The following is a 27919-nucleotide window of genomic DNA, read 5'->3' as shown; positions in this document are numbered from 1 at the left end:
ATCAGTTTTTATTATATAAAACATTTACTTTTTGGCTGTAATTGTTGATGTATTGTTTATGTTTTGTTAATTTGTTTTGATTTTTTGTTTTTGTATTGTTTTTGTTTATAATTATTTAACGTAGCACACTCAGTGCATTAATTGTACAGAACTTAAATTTTTGTATAACGTTAATAACTCCTTTATATATATATATGTTTTTTATTGTCCTAGCATTCATTTGAGTCAGAAAAGCCCCCTGTCGCCATGACTCCGCCCCTTTCGCGGTCAGCTCCGAGCGAGATCAATCACTGGTGGAGCCAGATCCGGTTCCGCCTCCAAAACAGGAAGGGATGGAACGAAATGTTGGATGAGACTTTTCTTTTTCAGTCCAAAAGGTATTTTACACTCATCATCATCATCATCGTCGTCATTATCATTATTATTATATTCAGATACTGAAGCAGTGCTATAGAGTTTTATTGGTAAAATATGTTTATATATTTATATATCATTTAATATATAGGAATTTCAGACCATATCATCAGACCTAATTTTAATTATTGATCTTAACATTCTTCATCACCTGCTTTAAAATATGATGATGATGATTATTATTATTATTATTATTATTATTAGTTAATTAGCCTGCACTTACATATGCACCGCATCTGTGTTTAAACCTTAAACTACATACGTCATTCTGGACCCCACCTGAATCCCGCGCTCTCTCCTCAGTGTGAATGACATCCCCCTGTTTTATGAAGCTAAGAAGAACAACGTGGGCTGCATTAAGAAACTGCTGGACTGCGCTACCACCAATATCTTCGAGCGAGGTGAGTCGTTTGCTACCCTAAGAACACCTCGGGCTGTCGTCAGTTCAGTCTGCTTTTTTGGTTGAGTCACTGTCTCCTTACCCCGTTAGCTTAATTACAGGCATTAGACAGTAACACGCCGGAGAGTTTAAGGGGTTAAAGGGTCACTCTGGTCAGAATGAAGAATGTAACCACTGGTTTGTTGGTTGGAAACATGCCTGCTCTCCCGTTAACCTGTGGTGCCGCTGTGGCTCCCGGGCCAGATTTTCCTGTTTGAACAGCAGGAAAACCCCCTTCTGATGATGTATCTGGAAGGTGGGTGGGACCTTTGTAAAACTACAACTGCCTTGGGGGGAATATTCGAGGGTGGGATGTCTGAAAGGGGGGGGGGGGGTGTTCTGCTTGCTGACTAATACAGAACGAAGCTAAAGTCGGCAAATGTTACAGGTAGGAAGGTTCCCGGTAGCTGTACGACATGTTTGATATTGGGCAGTATTGGGCAAAAATAACCAAAACTTGCAAATTCTGTCAAACGGATGTGACTCAGATCACATTGTGCGTATTGGACTTAATATGATAAATAATATAACGTTAAATAACATTTAATTGACTGAATATATTTGTAAATGACGGATGTATTTGTATGTTGTATTTTAGATTAGTCAAGCCCTCAATTTCTCTAAAGACAATGCTTTCTCTCATTTCGCAATGTTGCACATTGTTGAAAAATAGAATTTATATTAGGTATAATTATATTATATAATATATATAGTTATTATTTAGTTGTATTAGACACATTAAGTTAATGAAGTCAGTTTTTTAAATAAATAAAACAACTAATTTTCTAAAACTTTGACCCGTTGGCCTCATGGAGACACTGCTCGTGCCTCTACTTTGCTGCATTTCAGAGGCAAATATTGTATTTTGTTTACATTAAAAACTATTTACTCATGATTAAATGCAATGATAATAATAATAACAATATGTGCACTCTTCTGTAGCCATGTTTAGGGCTTGAAATAAACAGTTTTGTACTTTGTTTCTTTAAAAACAACTTAAAAACAACTGTGCAAAGACTGAAAAGTTGAGTTTTAATACTTGTTAGGTTCTACTAATCCCAAATAGCTAGGAGAAACCGGGAAAAAAACAACATCGAGCGAAGGTCCCGGTCTCAGGAGGTTAAAGCACAATTCGTAAAAGAGTGAAAACCATTGAACTGAGATCCTTTAAAACTGTTGCCTTTTAGTAGGGATGCACCGATCCATTATTTGCTGTTTCGATACAGATACGATACATGAGCTTTTTGCGTTTTAGCCGATACCCGATACTGATCCGATGCCATTGTTGAATTAATTAATACTTACATGACAATCTGGGAGAGACGTAAGGCCTCAGGATTGACGTAATCATTCTTTTACTTACTTTATAAAACAAACATTTTTATTCTGAAATCCGAAGTCAGTGAGACTAAAGAGGAGCGAGCAGCCACTCCCTTCTCGGTTCTCCTTACATGGGAGACAAGCTGGATTCCTCGCTGATTGTTGATGACGGGTCGAGGGGGGCTGGTTAGACAGGGGGAGTCTTGCTGTTTGCTGTGATATGTGTATGATGTCTGTAGGTTACTCTGATGATGGGTTACGGTCCTTCGGATCAGACTAATTATCTGATACCAGATCCAGCTAATTTTGTTAGTATCAGGTCCGATATCTGATCCCAGTATCGGATCGGTGCATCCCTACCGTTCATTTTCATGTGGCTGGGATCTGTATCGCTGTGTTAAATGGGCTGTATTTGCTGTACTTTGCTGATTTTTGGATTCTGCGTACGTGTTCCAGGTGCTCTCGGCGAGACCGCTCTACACGTGGCTGTGATGAACGATAATTGCGAGGCGGCTGTGGCTCTGATGCAGGGAGCACCAGAACTCATCAATGAGCCCATGACCAGCGAACTCTATGAAGGTACTCTTCACCCTGACCTAAACAGAGTACACGGGAAATTCACTTCACGGTTTCACTTCACAATGAGGTTTTTTTTTCCGAGCAAGTGGACGCATTAATTAAATAGTAACGAACAAAAACAAATTGAATAAAATAGTTTAACTGTAATAAACAGAAACTTTAACAGATAACAAAATTAAACGAGAAAGGTAAATGTACCTAACGGGAAAAGTTTAGCTATAAAGTTATTATTTATGCTCTGCTCGACTGTAGAATTTACAGTTTACTTACGTTAAAATCTGCAGACTGGATATGAAATTGCAGTGTATTATTATAAATTTCTAATTTGATAAATTATTAAATTCAGTGTGATTTTAGTATGACAAAAATAAAAAACTGTACACCAATCTCTCTCAATTTTTACACCTGAAAATACTAAAGAACCTCACATTATAGAATATGTAAAATAATCGTACACCACTTGAGGTCGAATGCCATGCCTGAGCCAATGGCCAGTGCGGCTTTGCCACCTGCAGCCGGAATCAGAGAGAGCACAATAGGCCGTGCTCTCTTCGGGTGGCTAGATGGCGCTATCTCTCTCTCTCCCCTCATCACTCTTAAGCAATGTTACGTCCTTACCCTCCCAGTGCTAGGGGGAGCTATGAATGGGTGGGTTCATTGGCTGTGAATGTGAGCAGGATGTTGTAGTGGGCCGTCCTTTATCCTCTATCCTAACAAGGTCTCAGGACTGGAATTGCCACCTGCATTTCTGCACCCTTCCTTAGACCCAGTGAGCGAGACTTTCTGAGCAGTGATGTCAGCAGAGGTCTGTCGTATTCTTGCAGGAGTCACACCACTTCATGTTGCCGTCATCAACCAGAATGTGAATCTGGTCCACGAGCTCATCCAGAGAGGGGCCGATGTCTCCACACCCAGAGCAACAGGCATGTACTTCCGCAAACGCAGAGGAGGACTCATCTATTACGGTAATGAAAATCCCTCAGTCAGTCAACCTGAATGTGAAAGATGAATGGAAAACAGCAGTGCCCTATTGGCACCATGTCCCCTAACGCCAGGCGTGGGTTATAGAGGGGTATAAAGGCCCCCTCCAGCATTGAGGAGCTGTGGAGCAGTGGAAGAACTGTGATCTCGGGAATGATGGTGATGGTGCTCCGTCCAGTACTTTTGGATGGGATGAGGTGGGATGGTGATCATCATCCAACAACATCCTGACCTCACTAACACTAGCTCTTAGCTCTTAGCTCTTGTTGCTAAATGCAATCAAATCCTCGCAGCAATGCTGCTCCAAAATCTAGTAGAAAGCCTTCCTTCTTCCCTGGACAGTAGAGATGGTTACTCCATGCTCATGAACGAGCAGGTGTCCCAATACTTTTGGCATCACAGCCCCAAACACAGCAACACCTTATCAGTTTTTCATCAGGGTTTCTGTGGCATCTGTTGGCACATGTGTAATTGCAGGAAACATAGCGCCCCCTGCTGGGTCTGGCAGGGAACTGAATGAAAATAGTACTTGAATTGAGTGGAGCCTCCTAAACTGCTTTCTGGTGTTTATATATATATATATATATATCTGCAGGTGAGCACATCCTGGCCTTCGCGAGCAGCGTGGGTAACGAAGAGATCATCTCAATGTTAATAAAGGCAGGAGCGAACATTCGGGCTCAGGACTCGCTCGGTAAGAGCCATGTCTGCTTCAGCTCAGAGTCACGTATTTAAGCGTATTACATGTCAGGACACACGTTTATCACGACCCCACTAAATTAAAACCATCACTATCTCTCTCGCCCACTTCCCCGCTCTCTCTCTCCCTCAGGAAACACTATCCTGCACATTTTGATTCTGCAGCCCAACAAAATAATCTCCTGTCAGATTCTGGACCTGCTGATGGCGCGTGACGCTGAAATGGACCCCGCGGTGCCGCTGGACATGATCCCCAACTACAGAGGCCTCACGCCTTTCAAACTAGCCGCCAAGAAGGGCAACGTAGTGGTGAGACGCTCCACTGTGTATGAACAGCAACCCAGCAGCTCTCGCTGCTCTCTCTACTCTATCGTTCGCTCGCTCACTCTCCTTCTGAACGAACCTCATGCGAATGAAGTGATTTGGTTCTTGAATCAGTTCCACATCCAGAGCAGAGGTCCAGTTCAGTAGTTATTAATAAATATGTAAATGAAAAAGCCTCTTTAACTTATTCGACAGATATTATTATCCAGTATGATGTTCTAATAACATTAATATCCAGTATGAAGCTCTAATAACATTAATATCCAGTATGAAGCTCTAATAACATTAATATCCAGTATGAAGCTTTAATAACATAATATCCAGTATGAAGCTCTAATATCATTAATATCCAGTATGAAGCTCTAATAACATTAATATCCAGTATGAAGCTCTAATAACATTAATATCCAGTATGAAGCTCTAATAACATTAATATCCAGTATGAAGTTCTGTTAACATTAATATCCAGTATGAAGCTCTAATATCATTAATATCCAGTGTGAAGTTCTAATAACATTAATATCCAGTATGAAGCTCTAATAACATTAATATCCAGTATGAAGCTCTAATAACATTAATATCCAGTATGAAGCTCTAATAACATTAATATCCAGTATGAAGTTCTGTTAACATTAATATCCAGTATGATGTTCTAATAACATTAATATCCAGTGTGAAGCTCTAATATCATTAATATCCAGTGTGAAGTTCTAATAACATTAATATCCAGTATGAAGCTCTAATATCATTAATATCCAGTATGAAGTACCAGTAAAAGTATTATTACCGTGCTTTTGTCAGCATATTTAATTCTATATATCGTCCTCTGCATGTCACAGGCTTTCCAGCACATGGTGAACCGCAGACGGATTGTCCAGTGGAGCCTGGGGTGCCTGACCTCTTACCTGTACGACCTCACGGAAATCGACTCCAGGACAGACGACATCTCAGTGCTGGAGCTCATCGCCTGCAGTCAGAAAAGGAAGGTGCGTTGCAGACAGATTCCCCACGTGATTAAATTACACGAAGCAGAACGAGACCCCAGTCTCCCCAGTGTTAGCCCTGTGTTAAAGAAGCCAATTCACACATTTATCGTACATTTGACATTTGTCCGTTTGGGGAACTCACTTCAACTGGCTGGTAAATGCCTGTGCCCAGTTAAGTGTTTCATACGTGCTGTGTTTCCTTTGTTCTTGCAGGCCAGAAGCATCTTGGAGGTGACCCCGGTCCAGCAGCTCATCACTCTGAAGTGGAATATTTATGGGAAATATTACTTCAGGTGAGGAAACACGATGACCAAAATGCGTAATTCCCATACCACTTCATTCCGAAGTGTAGCCCCGCCTTCTTACGGCATAGCAAACCAGCCGTTAGAATTGTTTTAATGAAATATAATATGTCATTAAAACATATGGGAATGGGCGGGGCTACACATCATACTTATAAGGTAAGGTGCAAGTATTATTCACTGTACAGCGAAATGTGTCCTCTGCATTTGACCCATCTGTGGTAGTGAACACACACACACACACACACACACACACACACAGCGGTGGGCAGCCAACTCCAGCGCCCGGGGAGCAGAGAGGGTGAAGGGCCTTGCTCAAAGACCCAACAGTGGCAGCTTGCCGAGCCCGGGAATCGAACCCACAACCCTGTTATCAACAGCCTGGCGCTCTAACCGCTGAGCCACCACTGCCCCACTACTTCAGCTGGCCAGCAGAGGCGCTAGTTTGTAGGGTTTGTTTATTTACTTATTTTTGCCTAAACCTGAAAGAAAGAAAGCTGATGTAATATAATATTTATTTGGATATAATAAACATATTGACTGTCATTGGACTGATCTAGACTCAATTTAGTATATTAATATTTACATTTTCAAGAATATTCTTGGTCCGTAAAGCCCAGCCTTGCAGATTTTTTATGAAAAGGCCTCAAGGCTTGGGCTCCCCCCTCAGGCGGAAATGGAAACTTGGTCCTTGTTGTACAAAAATGCTTAGAGAGAGAAGGAGCCACACCTGAAGCTCTTTAATGTGGGAGTCTGCAGCACATCACGTCCAGAAGATCGCAGTGAGGCGATATGATACACTCTGCTTTTCCGCATGCTCAGCAGTACTGAGGTCAGATTTCAGCTGATTTTCCCAGACTGGGAAAAAACTCCAAAGATCCAGTGCGAGATATCCCAGCTTTGTTTTGTAAACAGAAGTTACAGCTACAGGGACAGAGCGCCAGTGTGTGCTATTGGGTTGTTATTATACAGCACCTGTTGAACTGTCCAGGAACACCTGGCCTTTCTATTATTTTTCTTACATGAAGGTCGAATGTGTCTTATTATAGTATATATTAAACTATATTTATATATATTTCATTATTGTGTATATAAATACATACTACAAACAAAAAAAGTCAAATATTTTGGTCCAAACATGATTAAAAAGTCCCAACAGCTCAAATAGAAATGTAATGCACTCTGTAATTAATGACATAATTACTTTTAACATTTTTGTGGTAAAATCCTTCTTTATCTTTATGTCCCCAAATGTTTGATGAACACCTCCCCCTGTTCTTCGCAGGTTATTGCTGCTGGTTTACTTGCTGTACATCGGGACCTTCACTCTGTGCTGCATGCATCGCCCCCTAAAGGATATTCCAGAGAACTACACCAAACCAGACATGGACAAAACCATCAAAGTGCAGAAAACTCTGAAAGTGAGCACATCTGCATGTGTAAAAAATTAATATCCAGAATGAAGCTCTAATACCATTAATATCCAGTATGAAGCTCTAATAACATTAATATCTAGTATGAATCTCTAATAGCATTAATATCCAGTATGAAGTTCTAATAGCATTAAAATCCAGTATGAAGTTCTAATAGCATTAATATCCAGTATGAAGCTCTAATAACATTAATATCCAGTATGAAGCGCTAATAACATTAATATCCAGTATGAAGTTCTAATAACATTAATATCCAGTATGAAGCTCTAATATTATTAATATTCAGTATGAAGCTCTAATAACATTAATATCCAGTATGAAGTTCTAATAACATTAATATCCAGTATGAAGCTCTAATAGCATTAATATCCAGTATGAAGCTCTAATAACATTAATATCCAGTATGAAGCTCTAATATTATTAATATCCAGTATGAAGCTCTAATAACATTAATATCCAGTATGAAGTTCTAATAGCATTAATATCCAGTATGAAGTTCTAATAGCATTAATATCCAGTATGAAGCTCTAATAACATTAATATCCAGTATGAAGTTCTAATAACATTAATAATATATATTAAAAAAATCACATTAGCACCGTGTGAAATTAAGCATGTTAATCATTTTCTGCTCTCTCTCTGTGTGTGTGTGTGTGTGTGTGTGTGTGTGTGTGTGTAGGAAAGTTATGTGACCTATTCAGATCACCTGCGGCTGGTTGGAGAGATCATCAGTGTTATAGGAGCGCTCTTCATTCTGCTGCTGGAGGTCACTGTCATAAGAATCGGTCATTGTGTTAATGAAGAGGGTTCAGCTGGAACACAGCTGGATGCTCTTTTGAGGAACAGTAGCACAGCTGTAATAATAATCAGCCATGAGTCAAAACACTGGTGCTTACGCTCCCCCTGTGTGCTTATGCTCAGATTCCCGACATCCCGAGAGTTGGACCAAAGCGATATTTTGGCCAGTCGGCGCTCGGGGGGCCGTTTCACGTCACTCTGTGAGTTTGAAGTATGATGCGACAGTAATCCCCATCTTCCTTTCTGACTGACACCCGGCAGCAGCGTCTGACTTCCCCTTGACCGCCCCCCGCTTCTGTGTGCTTGCAGGATCACGTATGCGGTGTTGGTGGTGTTCCTGTGTATACTGAGGACCACCGAGATGCCGGGCGAGACGGTGCTGATGGCGGTGTGTTTGGTGCTCGGCTGGTGCAACGTCCTCTACTTCGCTCGAGGCTTTGAAATGCTCGGGCCGTACGTCATCGTCATCCAGAAGGTGATCACAATCACTCTACGTCCAAATATTTGTGGACGCCCCTTCCTACGAATGTATTCAGCTACTTTCAGCTTGTCTAGTCCCTGTAGAGAAGAACTCATGAACTTATTAGCTCTATGCTGCCTAATAATGCCAGGCGTGCACTAGGAGGGAATAATAAAGCCCCCCAACATTGGGGAGCTGTGGAGCATTTGAATGACTTTGTGGAATGATGACTGGTGGAGCTCCATCCAGTACTTTTGGATGGGATGGGTTGGGGAGTTGGTGATGATGAGGTGGGGAGGTGATTGCTATCCAGCATCCTGACCTCACTGACGCTCTTGTCATCGAATGCAATCAAACCCTCCTCCAAAATCTAGTAGAAAGCCTTCTTCCCTAGACAGCAACTCCTTTTTTCAGTCAATTAGCAGGTGTCTCAATACTTTTGTCTATTTAGTGTACATATTTTTCACTAACACTATAATGTGTTCAGTAATCGAAGAACATGCATATTTCTTTCATCCTTTTATGATATATTTAATTATATTAGATACACTGTTATGGATGCTTAACAAGTGTCCAAATAGATTTAAAAAAAGAAATATAATAATACATAATATAATAACATTAACATATGACATATAATAATTAACATTAATAACAAAAAATGTCTTCATTTATAGGTATGAAATGGTAGGATGAGGCCTAAGGTTTATTAAACTGCTAAATTCAATTCAATTCAATTAGGCTGTGTTTATTAAACTAATTCAGAAAAGCCTGCCAACCTCAAATACCCAGCTGACCGCTGAGTGCAGAATTAAGAAGTATCGTCCAGTTTTAAAGAGTTCAGCTCTTCTGTTTGAATTCAGCAGGTTTAATACAATATATTAAAGTCTTTAAAAGCTATTAAAACTGTGGAGCAGCCCTGAAACCAATTACAGCTTTATTCCGGTGCTGTAATAACCTCGATCATGCCATTTGCCGTCTGTAATTTCCTCTTTTTGAGAGTTTGCGAATAATATGAAAACTTAAATTGCAGAAGTTGGGCCACTCGGATCACGTGGGCCGTTATGTTGCCCAAAAGAACAGCGTTACTCAATTCCACAGAACTAAATTTGGAAAGCTGACTGAAATCAGGAAGCATATACAGTGTTTTGCAGAAGTTTCGGCACCCCGGGTCGGATGACCTATTGAATAGATTTTTTGTAAATAAGTGACCACATTCTCTACAATAAACAAACTTATTTTTGTTGACATTCTAGACACATTCATTCTATATTTTTTTATTGTTATTTAATGGTTTGAAGAAATGAAACAGTATTTAATGTGGCTTTACTTTTGCATGCGGCATGTTTTTATTTGTATTTCTTAAATGAAGCAAAGAAATATGCAGAAGTGTTTCTCTGTTGAGGATGTGAACTTATTTTATTACTTAGAAATTCAACACTGAGTAATTTGAATATTAGGCTGTGTAGTTAAACTGCTCTAATCAAATGAGCGAGTATACATATACTATATATTCAATAGAAATGACAGAATATATACACATTCATTTTAGGATTTACAAGGTATTACTGTATGAACTAAGTTTATACTAAATTACTTTATTATTTACATTCGGACATCGGATCAGATTCTGTTAACATCGCAAAAACTAATTTCTATTTCTTTTGTTTTTGTAGATTCTATTTGGAGACTTAACCAAGTTTATGTGGATGAGTCTCATTGCCCTCATAGGATTCTCCACAGGTAAGTTCAAAGCTTTGTTACATGTGAGACTAGTTTTCTTGGGATGTATTTAACCTTAAAGATTTAAAAGAATCAAAAGCAGAAATTAATTAAAATTTAGTTTTTAATATGAGCAGAATTCTTACTTTGAGTGCTGCAGCACAAAAAACCCTGTATTGCAAGTACTGTGAATTCATTTTTATATTTGCAAATTACAAATTTTACACATTTTGTTGATAAAAACAACAACTTTTGATTTAATTTTATTAATGAAATGTTGTGTTTTGGTCAGAACTAAATAAACTGACCTGTTTTTATTGTCTGTGATCCACTACTGTGTAAAGTCGCATTTGTAGGTTCAGTGTATTTGATTCTGAACGATGCTCAACGATTCAAATTTACCTGCTGGGATTTCAGGACTGAATCACTTTCTAAAGAATCGCAGTTGAATTGAATTGAACTGTGGGGTCAGAGACGTACCGGCCTGCTTGACACACTTCACACTGCTCGCTTTCTCTCCGACCCTCAGCTCTGTGGACGTGGTACATGACTCAGGACCACCTCTCCATTCCCTCGTATCGCTCGTTCCCTGTCACTTTCTTCACCGAGTTTGTGCTGACCATCGGCCTAGTCGACATGCCAGTGGACCACACCGTCTACATCCACCCCGTCATCCATGTGGTGCACTGCTGCTTCGCCGTGGTCTCGCACCTGCTGCTCCTCAGCCTCCTCACTGCCATGATGAGCGACACGCAGTGGAGAGTGGCCCAGGAGCGCGACGAACTGTGGAGGACTCAGGTCAGGAAAACAGCTTGACGGACTGATGTATTATATAATACACAGTACCTTATTATAATATTATAGAATATACAGCAAACGGCAATTTTAGAAGAAGTTTAGAGAAGCTGTTTATAACAATAAATATACTTATAAATTATTAAAGTTTAATTCTAGATACTGTTTTTGTTTGATGCATTTATTGTATGTAACTCTTGATATTATTATGTATTATGTATTAATATGAATGTTATTATGCCTGAATTAATGTTATTATTTTTATACTTAAGTATTCATTTATTTATTATACTTTCTAAATATTAATATTTTATTAAAACTTCTGGATACTAATAAAATTATAACTTCATTTTAGATATTGTTTTTATTTTATGTTAACTCCTAAAATATTAGTTTTGTTATATTTATTTTTTATATTAATTAATGTTACTATCCCTAAATTACTTTATTATTTATTATACTATAATATTTATTTTTAGCCTTATGTATTGTGCTTGGGTTTATTTATTATACCTTCTAAATATTAATATATTTCATTCGAACTTAATTCTGGATACTAATAAAATTATAACTTTATTTTAGATATAGTTTTTATTTTATGTTAACACTTAAAAATATTCGCTTTGTTTTATTTATTTTTTATATTAATTAATGTTACTATGCCTAAATTACTTTATTATTTATTATACTATATTTTTTATAATATTTATTTTTAGCCTTTTGTATTGTGCTTAAGTTTATTTATTATACCTTCTAAATATTAATATATTTCATTCAAACTTAATTCTGGACACTAATAATTATAACTTCATTTTGGATATTGTTTTTATTTGATGTTAACTCTTGATATTAGTTGTATTATAATTATTTTTACAGGTTGATTTCTAAGTACTGTCATAGACACTATAAGAATTACATTGCAAATGGCAATCGTTGGGGCCCAAGCAAAGCGTCATTATGGAGCCAGCAGAGCACAAACAGTAGAAGGCTGTTTTTGAAGGTGTTGAATAAGTGTAAGTGCTGTATAAAGCTAAAAGAGTCTCATACACTTTACGGTGTGGCGTTTGTAGGTTGTAGCCACCACTCTGATGCTGGAGCAGAGGCTGCCGCGGAGTCTGTGGCCAAGGCTGGGTGTGTGTGGTTTGCTCTATGGCCTGGGAGACCGCTGGTACCTCCGGTAAGTAATGAGAGACTGTAGCTCCTCCTCCTCAGTGTATATCACAATACCTACATTTAGAGCGTTATTAATTATTATTCACCCTAATGAGAGACTGTAGCTCCGCCTCCTCAGCGTACATCACAATACCTACATTTAGAGCGTTATTAATTATTATTCACCCTAATGAGAGACTGTAGCTCCTCCTCCTCAGTGTACATCACAATACCTACATTTAGAGCGTTATTAATATTCACACTAACGAGAGACTGTAGCTCCGCCTCCTCAGCGTATATCACAATACCTACATTTAGAGCGTTATTATTATTCACTCTAATGAGAGACTGTAGCTCCGCCTCCTCAGTGTATATCACAATACCTACATTTAGAGCGTTATTAATTATTATTCACTCTAATGAGAGACTGTAGCTCCGCCTCCTCAGCGTATATCACAATACCTACATTTAGAGCGTTATTAATTATTATTCACTCTAATGAGAGACTGTAGCTCCGCCTCCTCAGCGTATATCACAATACCTACATTTAGAGCGTTATTAATTATTATTCACCCTAATGAGAGACTGTAGCTCCGCCTCCTCAGTGTACATCACAATACCTACATTTAGAGCGTTATTAATTATTATTCACCCTAATGAGAGACTGTAGCTCCGCCTCCTCAGCGTACATCACAATACCTACATTTAGAGCGTTATTAATTATTATTCACCCTAATGAGAGACTGTAGCTCCGCCTCCTCAGCGTATATCACAATACCTACATTTAGAGCGTTATTAATATTCACCCTAATGAGAGACTGTAGCTCCGCCTCCTCAGTGTATATCACAATACCTACATTTAGAGCGTGTGTTACAAGCAAATCTGCATCACCTCATGATGGATTCGTTTCAGAGTGGAGGACCGCAGCGACCAGTTTGTGCAGAAGATCAGACGCTACGCTAACGTGCTCTCCAAAAGCGAGGACACAGAAAAGAAGGAGAAGCCGGAGAGGAGCAGCGGCGCCGACGAGCTGACGGACGGTAAAGAAACGGAGAAAGATGCATCACTTCCTGACAGGAAGTCTCTGCAGTGCTGGCAGATCCTTCGCAAGAGTGTTCTGGGCTTGAAGGAGAACAAGGAGCATTTGGACACTCTCGACACGAAATGCGTTTGAAACCCTGGTCAGATTGGCAACGAAATGTACAAACAGTTCAATTCTTTTATTCAGTGAATAATACGTTATAATTGAAGAGCACATCACATAGAAACCGTAGTGGGGTAGGAATGCTGAAGAACAGACGACACAGTAGGACTTTATTTGTTGTAAAAAAGTAAAAAAAAAAAAAAACGTAATTAAAAGGCAGCTACACCGGCGTTCAGCATACAGTCTGTAGGAGATCTGTCTTAGTGCAATCAAGGTTTTATAGGTATAAAATTAGTGCAATTAAAAAGAGAAAATAAGCACAACGCCACTTTCAGTAAATACACACTTGGTGCACCACTCTACTGCACATCTTTTAATAACGATGTACAAAAAAAAAATGCACGGCACGTCTACTTGATTGTGCATCACAGGACGGATTATTATGCTGATGATTGTGATTATGATTTTCTTATGATTCTCTGTTTTTTTATCATGTGTAAAAGTTGGAAAGATTAAATGATTGGGTGAAAGATAAGTGCTTTGGTTTGAATGGGGTTTTAACCTCTTTGGCAGATGTAATGCGAAAGGGCTGCGCATGGGTTCGAATACCAGTTTCTTCTAGGCGTCCTCCCTCCGCTCAGGAACGCGCAATCGCCACCTTCAGGGCTACCGGCCCAGTAACTGCCAGAGAGAAAGAAACCAGCGCATGCAGTCAGGCCAGCGTAAACGGATTCATTAACTGATGACGACAGTCAATTGGTTCATCACCGAATTCTACTCCATTTCCTACCTGCTCATTAATGCCGTGCTGTTAATCCAGGTCCACTGCTGCGATTCGAAGCGGCTGAGGCCGATCCAGTACAGCATGAGTCCCTTCTGGGTCAGAAATCTCTGCAGGCATCCAATGAAAACAGTTAGTATTAAGGCAGAGAGAGAGAGAGAGAGAGAAAGAGAGAGAGAGAGAGAGAGAGAGAGAGAGAGAGAGAGAGAGACACAGTCTGAATATAGAAGCTGCACAATCAGCCTGTTTGGACTTCCGGTTTAGAGGATGCAGGTGGAAGCCCGTTGGGCATCTGCTCTGTCCGAATCTGACCAAATGATCTACATTTCCCAAACGTGACAAAGTGACCAGACAAGGAAAGGGAGGCGCGTTCAGGATTCGGTGGAATCTCCTAATCAGAAGTTCTCAGTTATAGAGAGAACACTTTCCAGCCACAGCCATGAACTTGTACAGATGATGGAGTCGAGGCCAACTAAAGAGCTACCGCGAGACAACGTCACCATGACCTCAAAAGTCGGCTTGGCTGAAGGGTTTGAAGGTCGGTCTCGGTCCACACTTCTTTCCCAGCTCTTTGTTGAGGTTCTGGGAGAGTACACTTTCCCTCAACTACCAGAGATGGTTAGGAGGGAAAGCCTAAGCTTAAGGAGAGCGGCACTGGGCTGCGACTGACTGCTTTCTCCGGTATCAGGAGAAGGAGCGTGCTCTTTCTTGGCTGGGTAAGAGAACATCCAAATGCTACAGATCATGAACTCTGAACAATGGAGAATGAGGTCCGGAGATTTTCTGGGTCAGGCACGTTCTCACTACAGGAGATGTACCGTGTGGTTTAGGCAAGGGGTGGCGCCTGGCATCACCCACTGCAAATTCTCCAGAAGGTTAATGTGTGCTCTACTCACACACTGGCTCACTCCGACATTACCCGGAATTTGCACTAGGGGGCTGGCAGGATTTATCCCGGGTAAAGATAGAGCTGTCCGGTACAGATAGAGCTGGGCGATATGGAAAAATCGAAGATCACGATATTTAAAGATATTTTTATTCCGATATTTATTATTTTTACTTAATTTTTACTCCTTGTACTGAAGTATGCAGCACTGATGATATCCACGATACACTCATGAAAGCATATTGTGTTCGCACATGCAGCTCCTACTGGTTGCACCCGGACAAGGGGCTTTACTTAGGTCGGCTCTTGATCACCAAGGGATCACCATGGCCAGAGCTCTCCACCAGTCGTGGTGGTCAACAAGCTCGGTTAGGTTCATCACACCGGTCGACCAGCTAAACCATCAAACTCTAAAAACTAAAACTACTATGGTGGCAAACAGTGATTATGATTACAAAATAGTGACAAAAGTATTGGGACACCTGACCTGGTAATTCCTTGTTTCTTCTGAAATCAAAGGGGATTAAAACTACTAGATGTTGGAGCAGCATTGTTGTAAGGAGTGTTAGTGAGGTCAGGATGTTACTTAAGGATCACCACCCCACCTCATCATCATCGTCATCATCATCCTCAACTCATCCCATCTTAAAAATACTGGATGGAGCTCCATCCATCATTAGAGAGATCATAGTTTTTTCAGTACTGCTCCACAGCTCAAAGCTGCTGGGGGGTGGGGGGTGGAGGGTGGGGGGGACTTTATACCCCTCTACTAGCCCACGCGTGGCATTAGGTTGGCATGGTGCCAACAGATTCATGATGTTCATGGGTTCAAAAAGGTTTTCATTGGGGGGGGGGGTTCATTGACTGGGTTATCGACCAACCTGCACACGTTCGCTGCTGATGACGACCAGGTCTCCACCCTTCTTCTTACACTCCTCTCTGCTCTTCGGCCAACTGAGGCGAGTCTGGGACAGGAAGTAACAGGAGCCCTCAAACTTTAACCAGCCCTTTCCACACTCGTTGCACACACGCCCTGCCGGGAGGGGGGAGGGGGGGGGGCATTAAAAGCAATGAGTGAGCTAAAAATACACTTCAAGTACAAGTACAAAGCCTCACATAGTCTCACACACTACTGTTCACTTCCACTGTTCAAGAGCTGATCCTGCTTCTGTTGGAGTAACTGTTTCTACAGTACAGGGAAGAAGGATTTCTACCAGATTTTGGAGGAGCATTGCTGTGAGGATTTGATTGTATTCAGTGACAAGAGCTAGTATTAGTGAGGTCAGGATGTTGGATGGTTATGATCACCACCCCATCTCACTCCCAACCAACTCAACAACTCATCCTAAAAGTACTGGATGAAGCTCCACCACCATCATCATCATTCCAGAGAACGCAGCTCTTCCACTGCTCCACAGCTCCTCAATGCTGGGGGGCTTTATACCCCTCTAGTCCACGCCTGGCATTATTAGGCAGCATGGTGCCAATAGGTTGCTCCAGAGTCTCCTATTCTATTGCCAGTACTTCTCTACAGGGACTAGACAAACTGTGTGTGTGTGTGTGTGCATTTGCACATCTGTGTCAGCAATGGGTGCACCTTAAAGAGGCTGAATGCATTCATTAGAAGCAGTGTCCACAAACATTTGGACATATTTTATACAGTGAGCCATGCAGTGCCATAAAAGCGTATAAGCTAGTCTAATCAGATTCAGGCATGTCATTGAGGCCGCCCTTCCACTGGCTCACCGTTCTGCTCCTGGGTCAGCTCTTGGGGAAACATGGCCTGACACTCTTGGCGGCTGCAGACCCCTGCCGCCGTCGTCCTCTCCACATCCACATCCACATGTTCGTTGGTTGGACATGCCTGACTGGACTTTGCTTCAGACACTGAAGTTTGGGCATCAAGAGACAAAACACAGTTCGTTAGTCACAGCTGGTCAAGCTGGTGGACCAGCTTGCTCTTACTGGTTGACTAGCCTGGTCAAATTCATCACGCTTGTGTGATGAACCTAACCGAGCTTGTTGACCACCACGACCTTGCTGGTGGTCCAGCGTGACCACACCGGTCAACCAGCTAAACCATCATACTCGAAAAACTAAACCCACTATGGTGGCAAACAGCGATTACGACTACAAAATAGTGACAAAAGTATTGGGACACCTGGTAATTCCTTGTTTCTTTTGCAATCAAGGGGATTAAAAAAGACTTGAAGTTGAAGTCCAGAGAAGAAGGCTTTCTACTAGATGTCGGAGCAGCATTGTTGTAAGGATTTGATTGCATTCAGCATCAAGAGTGCTCCTCAATCCTAATCCTCATCCCATCCTAAAAACACTGGATGGAGCTCCAACCATCCTTCCAGAGATCACAGTTCTGCCAGTACTGCTCCACAGCTGCTGAGGAGGGGGGGGGGGGGGGGGGGTAGTTATGATCACAGGGGGTCCTACTCTATTGGCAGTAGTTCTTCTCTACAGGGACTAACTAGACCAACTGGGCATGCGTGCGCATTTGCATATCTACGTCAACAACGGGTGCAACCTAAATGCGCAGACTGCGTAGCTCGCTACATTAAATAGGGGTGTATATATATATATATATATTTTTTTTTTTTTTTTTTTACACCACTGGTTACCAGTAAATTTTACAAGGAAGGTTTACAAGTCAAGTTTAGGAGCAGAAGCAGTATATATATTAAAAAAAATAATAATGAAAAAAAAAACACTTACACTTTACAGCCAGCGCCAACAGCACCGCCAGCAACACGACGCAGAGGAGGAGGAGGATGGCGGACAGTCTTCGGTACACGGTCAACTTCCTGTAAACATCTAAACACAGAGGCACTAATGAGAGACAAACAGCTGGAGCTAAAGTGGTGCAGCTAAAAGCTAGTGCTAGCTAGTGGGTACCAGGCTAGCTAGCAAGCTAGCTTCACCTGTGTTAGCCGGGCTAGCCTCCTGCTGCTGTTTGGACGCAGCCAGCGCTTTCTCGTCCGCGTAGCTTCCGAAGTTGCAGAACTTCACGTACATGTTTCTCGGTGTAAATAAGCAACAAGAGCCCTTGTCGACTTTTTCGGCAGTGGAGGTCGTCGCTCTGAGGGGGAGCTGGGAGAGCTGGGGGGGCTTTAACAGGCGGCTCCTGCTCAGCTCGTTTATATGCAGCTCGCGAACCCTGGAACGGGCTCTTCCCTCGTCTCCATGGCAACGGGTTTCTAGCTAGCCAGACATGCACCAGAGGAACAGAGGGGGCTCTGTTCGGCCCATTCCCCGTTGATCAGCCTAACATAGAGATGAGTAGTGGAGCTGGAATCTCCCCCCCCCACACACACACACACACACACACAAAGGGTTCTGACCCAGGACCTCCCTACCTGGACGGGTCATGCAAAAAGCAGTGATTTAGACTGACCCCTGCATGCACAGACAGCCCTCACTTGGCCCAGGGGTGTGGATTTTGTATGGGGCCAAATGTGACCTCATCTTCACGGCCAGCTAGCCACCAGTTAAAGCCCAGTACGGGACCGTGAGCCCAGGTTGGCCCGTGCCCACGTTGCCCGGTTAGCCCGCAGTGGGCCGCATTCTGGATCTGAAATGTGTATGTGGGGAGGGGGGTTGTTATGTAGCCTCTAAGGTGACATGGTTGTTTAATATTTTTATAATTAAGTTTCTAGTGGCCACAAGATATATATATATATATATTGAAGCCATGTATAATATATTGAGGCCACAAGATATGATATTGAAGCCATGAGATCATTTGAACTATTTGATCTGCTGTCTCTTTCAGCACTGGCCCCCTGCCCTGTTTCAGGCTATTGGTTGTTAGAGAGCAATAAGGAACCAGGCACCGACTTTGGTAGTTTTGCTCAGACTGACCTTTTGACCTTTGTGCAGTAAGCTGTAGTGTCATGTGAAAATGCATTGAGCCCACAAGATAATATATTGAGGCCACAAGATAATATATTGAGCCCACAAGATAATATATTAAAGCCACAAGATCATAATACATTGAGGCCAAGAGATAATATAAAAAATGATATGTCTAGGTCACAAAATGATATATTGAGGCCACAAGATAATATATTGAGCCCACAAGATAATACAATAAGGCCACAAGATAATGCATTGAAGCCACAATATAATATAGTAAGGCCACAAGATAATATATTGAGCCCACAAGATAATACAATAAGGCCACAAGATAATGCATTGAAGCCACAATACAATATTGTAAGGCCACAAGATAATATATTGAGGCCACAAGATCATACATTGAGGCCACAAGATAATATATTAAAGCCACAAGACCATAATACATTGAGGCCACAAGATAATATACAAAATTATATATCTAGGTCACAAAATGATATATTGAGGCCACAAGATAATATATTGAGGCCACAAGATAATATTTTAAGGCCACAAGATAATATATTGAGGCCACAAGATAATACAATAAGGCCACAAGATAATATATTGAGCCCACAAGATAATACAATAAGGCCACAAGATAATGCATTGAAGCCACAATATAATATTGTAAGGCCACAAGATAATATATTGAGGCCACAAGATAATATATTAAAGCCACAAGACCATAATACATTGAGGCCACAAGATAATATACAAAATTATATATCTAGGTCACAAAATGATATATTGAGGCCACAAGATAATATATTGAGGCCACAAGATAATATGCAGTCTTAGCCAGGCATTGCCTGTGTGGGTTTTGTGAGGCTTTGCCCAAGCCCACACCTGCCCACAGTCAGCCCACAGTAGGCCAGTGGTGGCATGTTTGCTGAGTAGCTTATTAAACTACAGTGAAAACGTAGTACATCCAGAATCTACTGGCACAGCAACCGAGGTGTGTCAGACGACAAAACACTGAAGCTGTACAGTAAGAGGTGAGTACGGTAAAGCCGTCCAGGAGCTAAACCAACACAGCAGACTTAAATGAATCCTAAAATGGCAGTTATTAGCTAAATGTGAATGACTACGATGGAGATGAGTAAACAAGACATCACCTATTATCCAACATAGTTGTCATATATTATTTAAATATTTATGGAACTGATATGCCAACGTACTTGAAATTGGAAACTGTATATACAAATGTATACATATATTAACATATATGTGTAAACACATTTACCAATATGTACTAGAATTGATATTTCATCATAATTACATCATAACAACAGACTAGGTCTGGACACTGGACAGCAGCTATTCTGAGCCATGTCCATCTTGGGCCTCTACAGGTAGCCAAACTGGGAACCAGACTGTTTTGTCCTCGGGATTCAGCGTGGGCCCCACATATGGATGCCGATCAGGGTCAGTGACGGGACCAAGAGGGGTTAAACAGGGCCTGCGTATGAGGCCTAGATGGGACCCATGTGAGATGGGTTAAGGTGGGTGTTAGCTGGGTAGTTACTAGCTTCCTCTGATAAACACTCGAGTGCTGTGAGGCACCCTGTAGCCTAAACAGCAGATACAGGTCTGTTGACCAGGACGGCAGGAAGACTAAACAGAGCCAGCCTTGGTGTTTAGTGATAGCTGTAGCCTAGCCTGCTGTTCTGTTTATGATGAAGTTGTTATGAAGTTGATATGTCCTTAATAATAACCACAACAAATATGTGAAGCAGAGTGGTCCTGCTCCAGATGCTCCCCTCCAGTCTACAATGTCTAAATACAGAGGTCCATACAATCTATACCAATAAACACGTAGACCTAGTCATAAACCACCTAAGCAGGTCTACTGGAGATTACAGCCCAGCTAACGAATTAAGTTTTAAGAACATTCAGCAATATTTTTAAAACGGTTCCAAGAAGGTTAGCCCACGTCCCGGGATTGTTATGAAAACATGTGGCAAATCACAAAGTTATTAGGATGTTTCTCAAATAATGTTTAACAAACATAACATTACGGAAAGAGTAACATTCCCAAGTCACATTCCCAAAAATAAATATGTAATAAATACTGACATTGATCATACTGACACATAATATTTAAATTAGCACAATGCTAACAGTCTCGAAATTCCCATTACTGGCTACCTAGCTAATTTAGCTTCTTAGCTCTGGTGCTAAACTCAAGAAGAGGCTAGCTAGCTACCTTCAGACACCAAAACACGTCTGGGATGGACGATCGACTACATTTGGGGTGTGGTGATGGTGATGGCGGGGTTGATGTAGCTTGGGGCTTGTGTGTGATGTTAATTGGCGAGCATCGTGGCTCCAGCATTAGCATGGTCTGATCAAAATCTGATGGCTTACATGTTTCTGTTCGCCTCTTTGATGTGTTCTGTGCTCAGTGTGGTCCTTTTAGGAAGTGAGCAGTACAAAAACCGACGACAGCAGAAGTGTTACAAGACAGACTCTAGACAGATGTGGTAATACCACAGCCAGATTACCGAGACAGAGAAACAGCTAGCTAGCAGCTACTCTTAGCATAGTGCTTAACACACTACACATACACACTTCACACCTCCATCTCAGATAACGAACCTTTTGCCAGTGCGGTGACCATGGTGGTCCCCATGGTCAACACCAGCATTAGCTCTGGAGCTTCACAGTCTCTGTAAAACACTATGCTAGCTAGCTAGCCATTGCTATCTAGGCCATGTATCTAACGGCTGATAGCATCTACCTATCCATTATTTGATAAATAGCAGTGCAAAAGCGTAGGCCAAAGCCATGGCTTTCTGTTAATAGACGCACATCCACCATGCTAGGGGGACCAGGTAGTGGGAGACCACCACGGTCACCATGCCAGCTTTAGTGGTTGCTAAGGTGTTGCTATGGTAACAGGTTGGCTGCTAAGGTATCGCTAAGGGCTTGCTAGGTGGTTTACTAAGCTATTGATATTTTCGAAGGTGTTGCTAGGTTTGTGCTCCAGTGGTTGCTAAGGTGTCGCCAGGTTTTATGCTAACACTTTTGACTAAATGTCAAGGCTAATAGATCTGCGTCCACAAAGTTTTGGCTAAAATCTAGGAGGCCAAAAAAGATGGTCGGCACAGAAGCTCCTAGCTAGATGCTGTAGATCACGCTAAGAACAGGCTAAGGAAGCAGAACGAAGGCCACGAGAGCAATCTCACTGACCACGTTGTCAACACCTGGTCACTTCTTATAGCTGGACAGGTGTACGCAGGTGAAATTGGGGCCTTTGAAGCACATACGAATCCGATCTCTCGGACCACTTTAGTAGATCCGAGGTCCAAGACTCCGTACTTCGTACTCAGTGGTATCTATGGTCTTGTCGGCCTCCCTCACTGGTCTCCTTCCTGCACGGTCACTCAGTCTGCGAGGACACCGGCCTGCTCTCGGCAGATTTACCCATGCGCCATATTGCCACCATGAACTCCTGATGTATTTTTGTAGCCAGGAATTCGGAGAACCTGAGAAATTCTGCAATGATCAATTTATTAAAAATGATACAGATTTGTATAAAATGACCCAGTTTATCGGCACTGTGAGGATGACCGCCATGGTGAAAACTGCTGAGGACTCTACTATTGTGTTTCTTATTTCCCATCACAAAGCTTCCACTGAACCGTGACTCACGCATTCTTTTTTTTGCCTATTATTCGGCTCGTCGCTGGACTGCGTTGGTTTTGCTGCTGTGGTCTTACACAGCACTTCTTTCTTTCCCGCGCTCTCTGTTCCTCTTTTTGGCCTGTTTTATTTCTCAGATGTTCTGATGTATTTAGATATCCGATACAGCTGGACTTTTGCAAGGATTCACAAACAGCCAGCTAAGCTTTTCCATCTCTATTAGTCAAAACAGTTGCTAGAAATATCTGGGAGTTCAGCCATTTGATGAACTTCTGCTGCACTGGAAGTTGCCCATGCTAATCGCTACAGGCCTCAATACATCACCCGCTCTCCTCAGCCCGCGTGGAGGTGATCGGTAATCTCTGCTAGACTTGATTATGTGGTTTCTGGCACCGTGTCACAGCGTCGCCGTCGTCTATAACCCTGGATGAAAGACGGATGCTGCCGGTTTTAGCACGATGCACAATGTCTGAACCCGCATTAGCCCGTCTCCTGGACATTACCGAGGGCAATACTGTGTGTGTGTGTGTCAGTGATCTGAGTGTGGTCAGTACTGTGAGTGGCCGATGCTGCAGAAAGGCTTACTGTCGTGCTTTGCAGGGGAAGTGGGTCCTAGAGCCAAGCTGTAGATATCTTCTGTAGGACTGTTCAGTTTGGAATACACGGTGTCTTCAGAGTCGTCTTCTTTTTCCTTTCCCTTTTCTTCTGGTTCTTTCTCCTCTGTTTTTTTGGGGAAGAAAATATATAAACATGGAGTAATTATGAATATCATGATGATAAGAAGGTGTGGGGGGGGGGGGGGGGGGGCACACAAGACCATTGTGTGATAATGACCTTTTGACCCACGTTTTTAACTGAAGACCTCAAGAATAACACAAGGCTATATAGGCTATAAGCTAACTATATTTACCCCCTTAAAGGGTCTCTTCTTATAACTATGGAACATACACCTTTGTTTCTTAGTAGATGGTAGATACTGAACAAGTAATAGTAGATACTGGATAATTAATGGTAGATACTGAACAAGTAAAAGTAGATACTGAATAAATAATTATATATATTGAATTAATAGCAGATACTGGATAATTAATGGTAGATACTGAATAATTAATTATATATATTGAATTAATAGCAGATACTGGATAATTAGTGGTAGATACTGAACAAGTAATAGTAGATACTGAATAAATAATTATATATATTGAATTAATAGCAGATACTGGATAATTAGTGGTAGATACTGAACAAGTAATAGTAGATACTGAATAAATAATTATATATATTGAATTAATAGCAGATACTGGATAATTAATGGTAGATACTGAATAAATAATGGTAGATACTAAATAGTTAATTATATATATATTGAATTAATAGCAGATACTGGATAATTAATGGTAGATACTGAATAAATAATAGTAGATACTAAATAATTAATTATATATATATTGAATTAATAGCAGATACTGAATAATTAATGGTAGATACTGAATAAATAATGGTAGATACTGATAAATTAATGGTAGATAGTGAATAAGCAGTGGTAGATACTGATTAATTAGTAGTAGATACTAAATAATTAATTATATATACTGAATAATTAATAGCAGATACTGAATAATGAGTAGATACTAAATAATTAATGGTAGATACTAAATAATTAATGGTAAATACTGAATAATTCATTGTAGATACTAAATAATTAATGGTGGAGACTGAATTATTAATAGTAGATGCTGAATATTATTAATAACTAATTATTAATTACTATTAATGTTCATTTCATATTAAACACTGAATATTTAACAATATTATATTTTGCTAATTTTAAATAATTATAAAATTGATTGTATCTGTTAAATAATTCATATTTGATCCTGATTAATTCTCATTTAATACTGAATAATTCATATTAAGTCTTTTTTATAATATTATTATATTTATAGTAATTTATAATCGTTACTGAATAATTTAATAGTGCTGCCAAGAATAAATAAATAAATAAATAAATAAAAATCACAAATTTGACTCATTATTATTGACTTTTGGACCCAGATTTTGGACGGAATGGTTCAGGTGTCTTACCTTTGGTCTCTCGCACCTTCTCTTCTTCAGTATCCGAGCTCTCTCTGTCCTCTGCTGGAGTGATCTTCTCCATCTCCACCTCAGTCACTTTCTCGCTCGCCATGGTTTCTCTCTCTTTCTGCCTGTGTTTCGGTTTCCTGACTAAACCTCCTGAATCCACTCTGAGTGACGTGTGGAAAACTCTTGGACAAAAAGAAACTTATGTAACTCCTGGATCAAGTCTCGCCTGTTCACACAGTTCAGTCCATTTACGAGTAATTAGTCAGTAGTAATTGTGTGTAATTCCAAAATAATTGCACACAATATCACAAAGACAAGAGACAGATTTCGCTCGCCCGCCTAAAATCGGAGAAAGTGAAAAGCCGGGAGACGTTCTTACTCAGCCCTCTTTATTATACTCTCCACACTTCCTCATCACACTTTTATGTCAGCATGCCATCCCGTCACTTCTCTCTTCCTTTCACTGTTGCGTTTCTCGAAATAAATACTACCATGACTAAAATGTTCCTACAGGACGAGAAATCCTCAGGACCTAAATGTGGCTAAATGGCTGCTGGCACCTTTTGGACAGTGCTGCAGTAGGCCTGTGCTGGTCCTGCTGGTCGTACTTGCCATAAATGTAAATGTAAATGTGGTTACCCTCCCTGAACTGAACAGCCAGAACTGCCCGCCATGTTTGTCAAATTTGCAACCAGAGTCTGTAGAGACGTAGTAAAGACCAGAGGCCCTCCTCCCAGACCAAGCCCCTGTGTCTCAGACCGTCTTCACTGAGCTTCCAGCGCAAAAGCAGAGCTGATTTCCCCCTGGATTCCCAGTTTGTTCGGTACGTGGACGCTCCAACAGTAAAACTGCAGCTCATGGAAGTTCCCATACAACTCAGCTCCTCCATGTAATGACCAGAATGCAGGTCATGCTGCAGATGACCGGTCTCGTCCAGCCAAGGCTGCTTGTCAATCACTGCATTCCTAAGTGCAGCCCTGCCTTCTTACAATAGAGTAAGGGTTAAACACAGATTTCTTGGGAAAAATAAAAAATGGGACAATATTATCACAGGGAAAACTAACAGCTGGAATTTGGAGACACTAGAGATGGGAAAAGAGATACTATTGAGCAAAAAATGTAAAAAAGAAAAACTATGATATATATATTTTATGTATTTTTTTTTTTATAAATATATAGTTCTATAACTTGTAAAGTAAAAGAATCTATTACATTAAAACATCAACAACAAAAAAAGGAGATTTCAGTTTTTCCACAGCCAGGCCTGTATGATGCTAGCATTCTGGCTAATGAGTGCTGAGTCACTAGCAAGCTGAACTGCTAACCGGCTGAACTCTCGAATGCCTACCTGTAATTTCTGTAGTTTAAAAGTGTTCTGAGAAAGTCATTGGTTTCTGGTCACTGGGTTTGACTCACTTGGAGTGCCCTCTAGTGCCTGAATTATCAAGGGCCACTAGTCCTCACTGCTAGTTCTCTGCTGTGAGAACACCCTTGCTTAGCCCTGAAGACGTGTGTGAACTTATTCCCAAAATTGGGGGAACTTGGAACGCCATCCGATTCCGAATGTCCAAGTCCCACAATGCTGCGTCGTCTTTAAATAAGTAAAAGAAACCATTACAATGTGCGATAGCACTTCATTATTATATTACTATAAAATCACCACAGCTACTTTAAACCCGGGTCAAATTGCCCACATTATAGTCCTAGGGTTAAGGTTAGGGCTCCCCGCACCTGACCCAACTAATCCACTCATTATTCTTAAGGCCTCGCCGAGTTAAAGTGAAAAGTGTCAAAGCAGGGGGAATTCAACAACGAGCCGGGCCTCCAGTGGGCCTCCAGGACCAGGGTGGGCGACCATGGCTGTAAAGCAACACTCCAGTGATTTACAACCTAATCTCTAAGCATATTTTTTAAAGGTTTCTACATTATTATTACTTCTATATATTACTTCTATCTGGGTACCTTCTGAGGTGATGCCCTGCCTGGCTGTTAAAAAGGTACTGACCACCAGGAACGGGTGTTTTGAAGATCTTCTGAGAGTCCCGTAGCCAATTTGCTCTGCACATGAGGGCTAATATTATATATAAATATAAATATAAATATAATATATATATATATATATATATATATAATGTCTCTCTCTCTCTCTATATATATATATATATATATAGAGTGTTGTAGTAAAATGTTTATTATACCTTGTGTTTGTTGACAAATTATCCTTAAATAATGATTACTCAACTTAGTATTAACAACTACATAATCATTGTGTGAAACCTTGTATTTTATATGCATCTATACAAATGATTATCCGATACTTATATCATGTAGGCTTACACACATAGCTAACAATGTATGGCTTGTTTCTAACCCACATAATACCCACTTGTAACACGTATTGGTGTGCGACATATAGAGTCACTTTGCATGGCATATTACTCACCCACTTACTAACTTACATGATATTTACTCATAAGAAGTATTATAACCTTATTACATTGTATGGCCTACTAACTCACATGACATGGCCTCCTGAGACACATTAACATGTAACATATGGAGTTCTATGGTAAAGGCGGGTGATTCACGCTTAAAGACATTTGCGTTATTAAAACTATACATCAGCATGACAAGTGAGGCCACTCCATGTGTCTGAAGTCACTGTCATGGACCATCGTGTTGGCCCCAATTGGGACTGGTGTACTTTGTTTGAACTGAAGTGATATGGAGGGGATGCTGATAGGGTCGGACGGAGCGGCCTTCTCTCTGTGTGGGTAGAGGGGATGCTGATAGGGTCGGACAAAGCGGCCTTCTCTCTGTGTGGGTAACTCCCTAACCTGCAGCCGCCTCGCACACACATAGAGAATGCTACACTGTCCAGCTTTGAGAAAATACAAAACATAGTCAAGGTCAAGCATGATGGTGGAGTCAGACACGTGAATCTGAGTACTAACATGTGCCATCTTGCATATTCACATAGACTAATCTGTAGAAACGCCTCATCGGCAGGTTTCACGTCATTTGGGGTATAAACGTGGAGTTAGATGAGAACGGGGTCAGAACTTTG

At 40.9% G+C, this 27919-nt stretch overlaps 2 protein-coding genes across 3 annotated transcripts; one reads left to right on the top strand and one right to left on the bottom strand.

Moving 5' to 3' along the window:
• The first annotated feature begins 246 nt into the window (after window positions 1-246).
• trpv6 (transient receptor potential cation channel, subfamily V, member 6) lies at window positions 247-13781 on the top strand. The gene is made up of 16 exons (XM_072680567.1): window positions 247-377; window positions 718-815; window positions 2630-2752; window positions 3577-3717; window positions 4329-4427; window positions 4566-4741; window positions 5596-5742; window positions 5956-6035; window positions 7330-7465; window positions 8157-8243; window positions 8399-8475; window positions 8585-8750; window positions 10412-10478; window positions 10987-11255; window positions 12323-12429; window positions 13318-13781. Exons 1-16 carry the CDS (start codon window positions 247-249, stop codon window positions 13577-13579), a joined length of 2166 nt encoding a protein of 721 aa, XP_072536668.1. The 3' UTR covers window positions 13580-13781.
• On the bottom strand, window positions 13611-25214 carry LOC140556544 (CD209 antigen-like protein C). 2 transcript variants are annotated; one of them, XM_072680572.1, is made up of 7 exons: window positions 24853-25214; window positions 23353-23487; window positions 17941-18039; window positions 16963-17103; window positions 16098-16249; window positions 14340-14440; window positions 13611-14230 (listed from the first exon to the last, which is right to left on the bottom strand). In XM_072680572.1, exons 1-7 carry the CDS (start codon window positions 24953-24955, stop codon window positions 14107-14109), a joined length of 855 nt encoding a protein of 284 aa, XP_072536673.1. In that variant the 5' UTR covers window positions 24956-25214; the 3' UTR covers window positions 13611-14106. The 2 variants fall into 2 exon arrangements, with proteins under 2 accessions (XP_072536673.1, XP_072536674.1); XM_072680573.1 differs by lacking the exons at window positions 23353-23487; window positions 24853-25214 and adding an exon at window positions 18147-18398.
• Between the last annotated feature and the right edge of the window lie 2705 nt (window positions 25215-27919).

The sequence above is a fragment of the Salminus brasiliensis genome, chromosome 5, assembly GCF_030463535.1.
Source record: "Salminus brasiliensis chromosome 5, fSalBra1.hap2, whole genome shotgun sequence".
NCBI lineage: Eukaryota > Metazoa > Chordata > Actinopteri > Characiformes > Bryconidae > Salminus > Salminus brasiliensis.
The sequence above is the reverse complement of the archived record's forward strand: the minus strand, read 5'-3'. Positions and strand labels throughout refer to the sequence as shown.

Excerpts from the sequence above, each read along its gene's own strand:
- trpv6 (XM_072680567.1), top strand. The coding sequence starts at position 247 with ATGACTCCGCCCCTTTCGCGGTCAGCTCCGAGCGAGATCAATCACTGG. Across the intron at positions 8,244-8,398 it reads TCTTCATTCTGCTGCTGGAG|ATTCCCGACATCCCGAGAGT; the intron begins GTCACTGTCATA and ends GCTTATGCTCAG. Across the intron at positions 8,476-8,584 it reads GGGCCGTTTCACGTCACTCT|GATCACGTATGCGGTGTTGG; the intron begins GTGAGTTTGAAG and ends GTGTGCTTGCAG.
- LOC140556544 (XM_072680572.1), bottom strand. The coding sequence starts at position 24,955 with ATGGCGAGCGAGAAAGTGACTGAGGTGGAGATGGAGAAGATCACTCCA. Across the intron at positions 14,441-16,097 it reads TCAGCAGCGAACGTGTGCAG|AGATTTCTGACCCAGAAGGG; the intron begins GTTGGTCGATAA and ends GGATGCCTGCAG. Across the intron at positions 14,231-14,339 it reads AGCACGGCATTAATGAGCAG|TTACTGGGCCGGTAGCCCTG; the intron begins GTAGGAAATGGA and ends TCTCTCTGGCAG.